This window comes from Pyrus communis, chromosome 16, assembly GCF_041283825.1.
Source record: "Pyrus communis isolate YQ-2024b chromosome 16, ASM4128382v1, whole genome shotgun sequence".
NCBI lineage: Eukaryota > Viridiplantae > Streptophyta > Magnoliopsida > Rosales > Rosaceae > Pyrus > Pyrus communis.
Window position 1 is genome coordinate 26,918,137 of NC_142580.1, and position 11,007 is coordinate 26,929,143.

The window sequence follows — 11,007 nt, forward strand, 5'->3', positions numbered from 1 at the left end:
TATTTAACATCGTATTTCAATTTGCATATAACTCGTAATATTAGGACACTAGCGAATATCCTTCTTTCGTTTTTGTCTCTCTTCCTCCTCCTCTCTCTTTCCAAAACAATAATAAAATAGCAGAGGAGAGAGAAGAAAGAAGAGAAAAGGAGCTCCTTGCTTTTCATTCTCTCTAAATTTTCCCCATAAATTGTAGAAATAGAAAAACGAAAACGAAAACTTAGAGAGGGATGGGGAAAAGAGATGACAGTTGGGGGCGATATGAAGGTGGTTGATGCAGAAGTGGGATTCGATAATAGTAAGTTCCCGTTGATCTTTTGGGAGGCGGCCGTGGCTTCCACCGTCGTATTGGGCTTCTTGTTTGGCCTTCTGGATGTTTAAGCTTCTATTGGGGGTGCAAAGCTACATAAGAGGGGTATAGTTTTCATCGTTATGGTCACCAACCACTACTTCCTAAGTTGCGGTGCAAGGGCTCGATTGAAACAAATGATTAATTAAACCAAGGAGTGATTCCTATGCACATTTAGGCAGAAAAAGCATGCGGCAAGTCAAAAGTGTTCCTCAATCCAAGATTTATCAACCAATTCATGTAGTTCTACCAACCCCTTCCATCTTGCCTAAAATTCTTTTTTATTTTCAACATCCCGCATACACTCATGCAAATCCTTGAAAATGCCCTAAACCCAACCCTTGTCATTGAATTTGTTTATAATATGCCATATGCAGTACAAATGAAAATTTGTTAGTTTGCTGCCTATCGCCTTTGCTGTGGCTCCATCTTGATCTATAACTATGATTTTCGAATGCTCACTCGTTATAGATTTAATGAATTCTTCAAACAACCACTCAAAGCTCTCGGTCTTTTCATTTTTCAGGAATGTACAACCTAATATTGTGGTTTGACTTAGCTATTAACTCTTAACAAATGAGAAAAATCATCTCGTAAACATTGGTGTTGAACGTGGTCTCAAACACAATCACATCACCAAAATGACCAAACAATGTCGTGAATTAGAATCTACCCAAAAGAAATTGTCAAGTGTTCTGCCTTCCTCAATCTCCTTCTTGAAATAGAATGACTCATTTTTCTCTCTCTCATCCTCAAAATGCTCTTTGAGCAATCTCGCATCATGCCCGATTAAATGAGCTTGCAGTTACTCTTTAGCATTATACATATCCTTGGGGGGTGCAACCAATATTTTCAATTCCTCCACTTTGCACCTCCAATAGACCCACTTGTTTACTAATGAAAATATTTGCATGCACACATTTCCAATCATTGTCTTCTTTGCCTCCGAAACTGAGTGATGAGATCTAAATAAGTGTGAGGCACTTTCCATAAGGTGGTAGTGTCATTCGTTAAAAACTACTACAACAAACTTTTCATGGCTAATTCCTTTATACAATGCAATTTTCGCCTTACAGTCACATCTAGCACCTCCCTTCCAACCTTGTCGATAGGGTTTGAGATTAACATCCACCCTCTTTTTGCTTTGTTTGCAACAAACAAATTCTTTACTTACTAAACAATCACCATCATTGCATTTTTTTTAATATGCTCCCGAATCCCAATGTGACAACCCGTCCCTAATTTTACGTTTTATAAATCTTAAAAATGTGAATTTACGAAAATGACCTAAAGGCGAGGGTATTGACTTTTGTTGACCAACATATAGTGAGACGTACGAAATATTCTTTTAGCGTATTCTTGAAGTACTCAACGATACGAACGCGTAAGTGCAAGCAGAATCGAAATCAGATCAACAGTTAAAGTTTTACAGTGCTACAAATCCGAAAGTATTTTGAAGGAATCTTTTATTTATATTATACTATTTTATACTACTAAATTGTTATGCCACATGTGTGTGGCTGAGAGGGGGAAAGAAAGGAATCAAGGAGGAGAATGAATAGAATAGTTGTGCTGAGAAAAAACACGGGCATCTTGTTGAGACAGCTCGTACTTTGCTAATTGCTTCTTATGTTCCTCATATATTTTGGGTTGAAGCTTTCTCCACTGCCATTTATCTCATTAATTGGCTTCCCATCTCTGGTATTTCCACATCACCATGGGAATTATTATTCAAGCAACCCCCATATTACTCTAAACTCAAAGTATTTGGTTGCCAATGCTTCCCCTGGCTCCACCCCTATGTTCAAAGCAAATTAGATGCCAAGAGCAAAAGTTGCACATTTCTCGGATATAGTCTTCAACACAAAGGCTATAGGTGTCTTGATCCACTTACAAATAGAATTTACATCTCCAGACATGTTGTCTTTGATGAAAGTACTTATCCATTTCAGTTACTGCAGCCTCCCTGTTTCTGTCCCAATACATCATCACCAGCAAGCTCTTCATCTCTGAATCTTTATTTTGATAAATATATTCCCCATCTCTCCACTAGCAATGCAACATCCATTCCAAATGCTTCTGCTTCTGCCTCCGATCCTCCACATCCTTCTTCTTCTCAACCCATTTCAGTCCCTGCTACTTCCAGTTCTGAATTTGTTTCAGAATCCTCCACCAGTCCACCTTACCCTTAAGTCAATCCAATCATCCTCCTATTCCTATTAATTCTCATCCAATGATCACAAGATCCAAGGCTGGCATTTATAAATCTAAACCTCAAGCTTATGTAGCAACTAAGCATCTTCTTCCTGTTGACATTGATTATGTTCTCAGTAAATACCTGCAAACTTCTAAGCATGCTCACTGGCGAGCTGCAATGCAAGATGAGTATAATGCATTGATCTCAACTGGTACTTGGTCAATTGTCCCCTCTCATCCTTCCCAAAATGTAGTTGGATGTAAATGGGTGTTTCAAGTTAAGAAAAAGGTCGATGGCACTATTGATACATATAAAGCCCGTCTAGTGGCAAAGGGCTTTCATCAACAAGAAGCTATTGACTTCCAAGAGTCCTTTAGTCCAGTTGCCAAGCCAGTTACAATTCGGATCTTACTCACTCTTGTTGTCCAATATAATTGGTTTCTCAATCAATAGGATATAAACAATGTCTTTCTTCAGGTGACTTAAAGGAGGATGTCTACATGCAACAACCTCCCGAGTTTGTTGATCCAAATTCTCCAAATTCTGTTTACAAGTTGAAGAAATCCCTATATGGACTAAAACAAGCTCCTCGAGCTTGGTTTGATAAACTATTTCAAGCTCTTCATTCTCTTGGGTTCCAACAATCTTCATATGATGCCTCCTTGTTTGTTCTTAATGGTCCTCATTTAGTTATTGTTCTTGTGTATGTTGATGACATGCTAGTAACCGGTCCTAACTCTCAACTCTGTCAACAGTTTATCACACAACTCAGTTCTCAGTTTCCAGTAAAGGATCTTGGTCCTTTACACTATTTCTTAGGCTTAGAAGTACACAGATCCTCACAAGGAATTTTTGTTCATCAATCAAAGTACTTACTTGATCTTCTTAAGAAAACAAGCATGGAGGGTGCCAAACCATGCTGCACACCACTTAGTTCCAAGAAATTAGATAACAGTGGACCTCTCTTGTCCAACCCCACTGAATATCGTTCTATTGTTGGAGGGTTACAATACCTAACTTGGACTAGACCAGATCTTGCTTTTGTTGTCAACCAAATCTTCCAATTCATGCATGCTCCCAAGGAACAACATCTTTAGGCAACTAAGCGAGTTCTTCGATTTCTTAAAGGTTCTTTCCCACGGTTTGTGGTTCACAAAGTGTCCAATCCATCTTTCAGCATACTCTGATGCTGACTGGGCTGGCTGCACTTTTGATAGAAGATCTACAAGTGGCTATTGTGTGTTCTTAGGCTCCAATCTCATTGGCTGGAGTGCTAAGAAACAAAGTATTGTTGCACGGTCTTCTACAGAAGCTGAATATCCCTCATTAGCTCATACATCTGCAGAACTTACTTGGGTTTACAAAATCCTCAGAGATCTTCACTTCCTGATAGGAGCATATTTAGGCGACTTACTTTGCTTGTTCTCGTGCATTTACGTTGTGTTTCTTTAGTTATTTTAGTCCTTTATGCTTCTTTTGTGTGTTTTCAGGATAATAAGACGTGTTTGACGAAAGGATGCATTGTGGAGTGTTTTGGAGCACTATTGGGCTAAGGATGGATAGCTTATACTTGGAGCCCAAGTGTTGGATGAAATTGAAGGCCTTGTATGCACTTGAAGACACAAAACAATGGCCCTAACCCAATCACATAACACCTTGCCATGGGCTTAACACAAACACCATTCCTTGCCATGCAAGGATGAGCAATTTGGGTCCATTTCATGTACTTAAACTCTAGCCCAATCCACAATCACTTCAAAGCCATGCAAAACCTTTCAACACCCTTTAATCATCCCCCTTTAAGTTATGATTTTATTTCCTAACCCTACATGCATTATTTATTAGCATCTTCACATGCATTCACACACACTTTACACATTCAAACACTAGCCAAAACCGTGAGCTCCCATTCCCTTATGCCATTTTCAGATTTCCACCCACTAACCTAGTCATCAACACATGCATTCCCTTCACATTCACCCACATGCACTCCCACTCTTTAATCATATGCACTCCCATCATAAATCCATCCCATTTTCAGCCATTACACTTCATCATTGCAACCACATTTCCAACCCACATGCACATTCAATCATTCACACTTGCACCCTTTATTCTTCATCATTTCAGCCATGTATAAGTAGTCTTGCATTTGCAGAAAATCCACTTCCTTTACACATGCATTCATCATCATCACTCTAGTTTTAATTCACATGCAAAACCATCAACACATGCACCCATCACCAAAACACTTATCTTTGCCGTGAGTTCCCTTGAAATTCCAGCTTTCCCATTCATCATTTCACCAACAATTCAGCCACATTCCACATGCATAACCAACCTAGTGTCACTCCCATTCATTCCCTTTAATCATTCAGCCACCATCATACATTTATTCTCTTCCCAAACACATACACAACCTGCCATCATTCCAGAAAACACACTCAATGCCGTGGGCTTTCAATGCAATTCCAGCATCTTCACATGCAATTCCAGCTTTCACATGCTTTCCTAGCTGTTTGTTCATCATTAATTAGCCACTTGCATGCTTAAACAAACAGCCATTTACACCTTCATTCTCCTATAAAAGCCCTTGCATTCACTCCCCATAAGATCTCATTTTCCATCATTCCATTCACAACACAAACACAACCCTTGTGCCGCAAATCCCCTTCCATTTCTGTGCAGTTTTTCTCCTCCATTGCAGCCACTATTCAACCACTTCCCATCCCTCCAAAACACTTCACATAATCCCCAAAGCTCACCTTAGACCTTGTGCTACAACAACGAGGAAGAGAAGAGTGCCTAAACGTTCATACAATTCAAGTTTGAGTTGTTGGAATGTTTAGGGGTTTCTTTGATTTCAAAGTTTAAATTTAATTCTCTTTGTTTTGTACGTATGAGAATGGAAGAGAAGAGTGCCTAAATGTTCATACAATTCAAGTTTGAGTTGTTGGAATGTTTAGGGGTTTCTTTGATTTCAAAGTTATGAGGAACTAAACCCCCTTTAGCTAGGGGGTGATTCGAAACTATGTTTATATTTGCAATATGAATTGATTAACTTTCGTTGGAATTTCATAAGTTGAGGATTCAATTTGTTTAACCGTTTGATTGATAACTTATTTATGAATGTTTATTAAGAATGCGCACTTAATTTTCATGCATGAATATGACGCTAGAATATAAGTGAATTTCACCTAATCGTTATGAACTTATATTCACAAGTAGTGGAGGTTGCTTATAAACAATCGCGTTAAATGAATTCTTGGCACGAGTTTCATGCTCATCATAGTAACGAATGCCTCGTCAACACTTATAGTTTTCATAATGCTTAATGATCTTTGATTGTATCTTTATTGTGCTTTTCACGTAAAGGACTTTTGGAGAATGTGGTGAATTGCGTTGCGCTAACCCATCCAATTCATTAACTTAAGGAGAACTTGACGGTTAATTTAAGCGGACTTAATTAACCCGGAGTGTTGAGTTTCATAATTTATCGAAAGACCAACTGAGAATCAATCTTGTATGCAAGTGTAACATGTGTGGAGAAGAACCCCTTGGCTATTCCATCATCCATATTTTCATCACATTCATATTTACGTTTTGCCTTTAATTACAATTTGTCCATTTAATTTAATCTCGTCCAAACACAATCCCCCCCCCCATCTTTTGTTAAGTCTTAATCATTCGTATTTGTTTTATTTTTGTGTTTTCAAGTATTTGAAGTCTTGTGTACTTGTTTTGAGTTCTTGTTAAGTCAGTTAAGTGTTTTAAAAATTAGTTTTATTTATTTGAATCAAGTGTTTAGCACCCCTAGTTAATCCCCGGTTAGAACGATCCCTACTTACATCATTACTACAATTGTCACAAATAGGGTTTAGTTTGTGTGCGTATAATATACGTACCACTTCCCTATCCCTACACTGCCTACACTTTGGTGTGACAACATCTCAGCAATCTCCCTAGCATCTAATCCTGTCTTTCATGCTCATACAAAGCATGTTGAGATCGATTACCACTATATTCGAGAATTGGTTCTAGCTAATCTTCTCAAAATACAATATGTTTGCAGTGAAGACCAATTAGCTGATCTTCACACCAAGTCTCTATCCAAAAGTCGATTTCAGTTCCTATGCTCCAAGCTTCCAATTGGAATCTGTTCTGATTCCTCTTCTAGCTTGAGGGGGTGTATTAGGGAAAATGACAAGTCACCCATTTCAGTTACTGTTAATTAGTTTGTTATCTCTAAATGTAATTAGTTGTGCTAATATTTGTGATTAGTTAGAACTGTTATAAGGTTAGGCAGTTAAGGGGTATCTTTGTAAATAGCCAAAGGCTATATATATATATATATATATATGTCTTCACAGTGTACAAATCAATTATTCATAAATATAATTGAAGGCTTACAGAAGAAGTTTCCAGTTTCTATATTATGCAAGTTCCTACCTTATTAAGAATAACGTTGTTCCCATAATCAATGCCGACGAGTCGACTTCCTTAACTTCTACATGGTGTTAAATCTACCTTGAGTATTTACACACTCAAGGGGAACTGTTATAAACTTCCTATTAAAATGTGATTGTGTAAATCCTAGATTAGATTTGATTCTAGTTATCCTTTCCTATTATGACTTTTATTCCTTGGGTATGAAGGATTTCTTCTCTCCCTTATTATTATAAATAAGGGCAATACGTAGAAGTGATAACATACATATTCCCCTACATTCCTACAAACACATTTCTCTCTACAATCTCTCCATCTGCCGCCGGCCCTCTCTCTGTGTCAGATAAAATAGACCACAACTTACTTAGAATAGGGGCATTTTAATAATCACACTAGTTTTTTTTTCGATTCATGTGAGCTAGTATACATTTTATATGGATCAATAGCATTCATACTCTGATTCGAGACAATTTTAGTAAACAATTTCAACAAGAATTTGATCCTGATAGCACCTCATTCCAATTCTTTCTTAATTCAATTCATCGTTAATTCATGTCAACTCAATCTGATTATGGAGTAATTAAGTCATAAAAATTGATATGATTCTAAAGAAATTATTTAGTAACTTTTTTTTTTCTGTTAATAGTGGTGATTTTTAGATAAAAATTAAGAAATTAAACGTTTTTATTATAAAATTTATATAATAAATATTATTATTTAGAAGAAATGAGGTACGTATATTCTTACTCGGAGATGCAAAATATTATTATCCTAATTGTTTTAACATCGTTTTTCAATTTGCATATAACTCGTATTATTTGGACACCAGCGAATATCCCTTCTTTCTCTCTTCCTCCTCCTCTCCTCTCTCTCCAAAACCATAATAAAATAGCAGAGGGGAGAGAGAAAGAAGAGAAAAGGTGCTCCTTAATTTTCATTCTCTCTAACTTTTCCCCAGAAAATTGCAGAAAGAGAAAAAGGAGAGGAAAACTTAGAGAGAGATGGGGAAAGGAGACGACAGTGGCGGCGATGTGAAGGTGGTTGGTGCAGAAGTGGGATCCGATAATAGTAAGTTCCCGTTGAGCTTTTGGGAGGTGACCCTGGCTTCCACCGTCGTATTGGGCTTCTTGTTTGGCCTTCTGGCTGTTTACCTGACCATGCCCGCATCGGATTACAGCTTCCTCAAGCTCCCCCGTAGCCTCCAAGATCTTCAAATCCTCAGGTACTCTTATTTTTTCTGTTCTTTTTTTTTTTTTTTTTTCAAATTTCTTATGCATTTCCCATGAATCTGAATTGCCTTTTTAGGATTGAATTTTCCAGGAAAATCCACAAATTTTGATGGGAAAATTTTTGGTTTTCGTATGTATATGATACCAATCTGGGACTATTTATTTTTTCCCTCTGAATTTTTTTGTAAATTATGGATTTTTAGCTTTCAATCCAATTAATAGCAAACTCATTAGGAAACCCATAAATTTATTTGGAAGAGGCCTGATTTTTGCTTGGATCCATCTTCTTGCTAGATGCCTGAGGCTTTTTATTTTCATTAATGGATAGAATGCTTGCCTTCTAATTATCTGCATTGGCCTTTGTTTTTCTTAAACGTTATAGGTCATATTGTTAATGCACCAGGTTTTGGCCTAAGCGAGTTTAGATTCGGGCATTAGTTATTATAGTAATTTTGCGTTGGTTATGACATGAATGCTATGCTGGATACGGAGTACTGCATTAGTCTGACCTTAATATGTAATAGGAGGAGAGATTAATGCTGGATATGGAGTATTGCATTATTGTGACCGTTAAGTGTTGATGACTTTGTTACTCGAAAATTTTGTGATGCATAGTTTTAAATTGTATTGTCGGAAAAAACTATGAACTTGGTTGCGTGTAGTTATGTACTCCGCTAGTATTATGACTAATGTATTGTGTTTTGTTCCATCTACATGTGCTCTGTTTACAGTTACATTGTAGAATATGAATTTGATGGTATTATCCAGTTTTATTTATTTTGTTTTCTTGTTATCTTCTTCTTGTTAGAGTTCACCTCGAGGACTACACAAGTGACTACACTGCTCAGGTTCTGTTAGGATACTGCATGGTTTATATATTCATGCAGACTTTCATGATCCCTGGTACTGTATTTATGTCCTTGCTTGCCGGTTCCCTTTTTGGAGTCTTCAAAGGTGTAGCTTTGGTGGTGTTTAATGCTACTGCTGGTGCATCTTCTTGTTTTTTCTTGTCAAAGCTGATCGGGAGACCCCTTGTCTTCTCTCTTTGGCCCGACAAGCTACAATTTTTCCAAAACCAGGTACATTCAGATGTCTTCATATCTCTCATTGATACCTAACCTTCAAAATATGAGTGAATCATTTTATTGTTTTTCTAACAGGTAGCTAAAAGAAGAGAGGGACTATTGAACTATATGTTGTTTCTACGGTTGACTCCGACCTTGCCAAATACATTTATTAATGTTGCTTCACCAATAGTTGATGTGCCTTACCATATATTCTTCCTGGCAACTTCAATTGGTCTGATACCGGCCGCTTACGTCACTGTCAGGGTATGTATCCTGCACCAAATCTGTATAAATATTAAGTTTAGTTGTTTCTAAGAACATCAGAATATTATAAGAACCCTGTGCAGATCTTGAAGATTTCTATTGCCGAATGATCCAGTTAACAATCAGTTATCTATTTTTTTTTTTTTTTTATATTGTTTTCCCCTTTTTGTCATGGAGGAAGATAAATATACCTTCAGCTCGACACCATCACTATCCACCTTTGACTAATGCAAAAAAATATGTAGTTGTCTTTAAAATGTTAGCTCTCTAATATCTGAAGACAAAAGAATCATTCTGGAGATTGGTTTTTATTTTGGGTCAATTACTGCACGGGTCGAGCTCAAACTCCTGCTACCAGCATGTTAAGGTGGTGAGATATAGTTGACCCTAATCTATAAGGGACAAGTATATTAGCAATTTGTTTGAGTTGTCTTGTCTTCGTAATGCTCTACTCGATTGTCACTGTTTGTGCCTATGTAATTGACTACGTTTTTGTGCTGCAGGCTGGATTAGCTCTTGGAGAGTTGCGATCCCTTGGGGATCTCTATGACTTCAACTCGATAGCCACCTTGTTCTTCATTGGAGTTGTCTCAATTGCTCCCACGCTAGTGAGCAAGAGCAAATCATAGTCTCACTTGCAGAACTTTGCTTGGTGTACACGAGGTCCTTGTTCTACTTGCAGCCATTTGGGTATCACCTCTGTACAGATTAGCGTCAAATAATTGCAATACAAAGGTATATGTCTGCTATTGGATATTACTGCCTGGTTGGAGCTCCATCGGATAAATTGTTATGTGGCAGGTGTCTCCGCGACCTTGGATGGAATTTGGTTACTGTCATGTTTCAGTGGTAAGAAAGTCTCTAATTTTATAGGGTATGTATATCATTCATTGTCAAGAAAAATGTAAAGGCAGTCTCTAGTGAACTTCTGACTTATCTCAGCTCTTGTTGAGTTATCCAAGTCCCAAGATGATCTTAGTATTGTTTTTCATAAACTTGACGACTAAAACGTCAAGATGAAACTCACGTAACTTTGTCTTTCGTCAGGTTAACAATTTCATCATAGTGTTTGCTGATGCAGACTGTCTGGTATGTCCAAGGGAAGGCCAGGTGCTTTGTAACAAAGCACTTATGCCGTCTAATCTCCCAAAAGTTTGAAGTTGGTAAGGTATTTAAGCATCTAGAATTTGCTTGGCATGGAAGTTTAGAATTGTAGGCTTAGGCTTGGGAGCTCAAACAAGTCATCTTTGGGAATGAATATTACTTTTTCTGATAACGAGGATGCATTAGAATGGAAGCCTGGAAGTACAAATTGAAACGTTTGATGCAAGTCTTATGGTGATTGTCTTGGAGACGATTCGTAGTCGTGGTGGCGGCGGCGGTGGCGTGCGGTGGCGTGCGGGGGCTCGTTGGTTTGTTCTATTTGCAACATCTGAAACCGCAAAAATCACCTTA

General features: G+C 37.7%; 1 protein-coding gene across 1 annotated transcript; it reads left to right on the forward strand.

Moving 5' to 3' along the window:
• Positions 1-7,792: 7,792 nt before the first annotated feature.
• On the forward strand, positions 7,793-10,547 carry LOC137731868 (putative membrane protein At4g09580). Its single transcript, XM_068471111.2, has 4 exons — positions 7,793-8,214; positions 9,030-9,300; positions 9,382-9,552; positions 10,056-10,547. Exons 1-4 carry the CDS (start codon positions 7,994-7,996, stop codon positions 10,179-10,181), a joined length of 789 nt encoding a protein of 262 aa, XP_068327212.2. The 5' UTR covers positions 7,793-7,993; the 3' UTR covers positions 10,182-10,547.
• Positions 10,548-11,007: the final 460 nt, after the last annotated feature.

Excerpts from the sequence above, each read along its gene's own strand:
- LOC137731868 (XM_068471111.2), top strand. The coding sequence starts at position 7,994 with ATGGGGAAAGGAGACGACAGTGGCGGCGATGTGAAGGTGGTTGGTGCA. Across the intron at positions 8,215-9,029 it reads CAAGATCTTCAAATCCTCAG|AGTTCACCTCGAGGACTACA; the intron begins GTACTCTTATTT and ends TCTTCTTGTTAG. Across the intron at positions 9,301-9,381 it reads TACAATTTTTCCAAAACCAG|GTAGCTAAAAGAAGAGAGGG; the intron begins GTACATTCAGAT and ends TTTTTCTAACAG.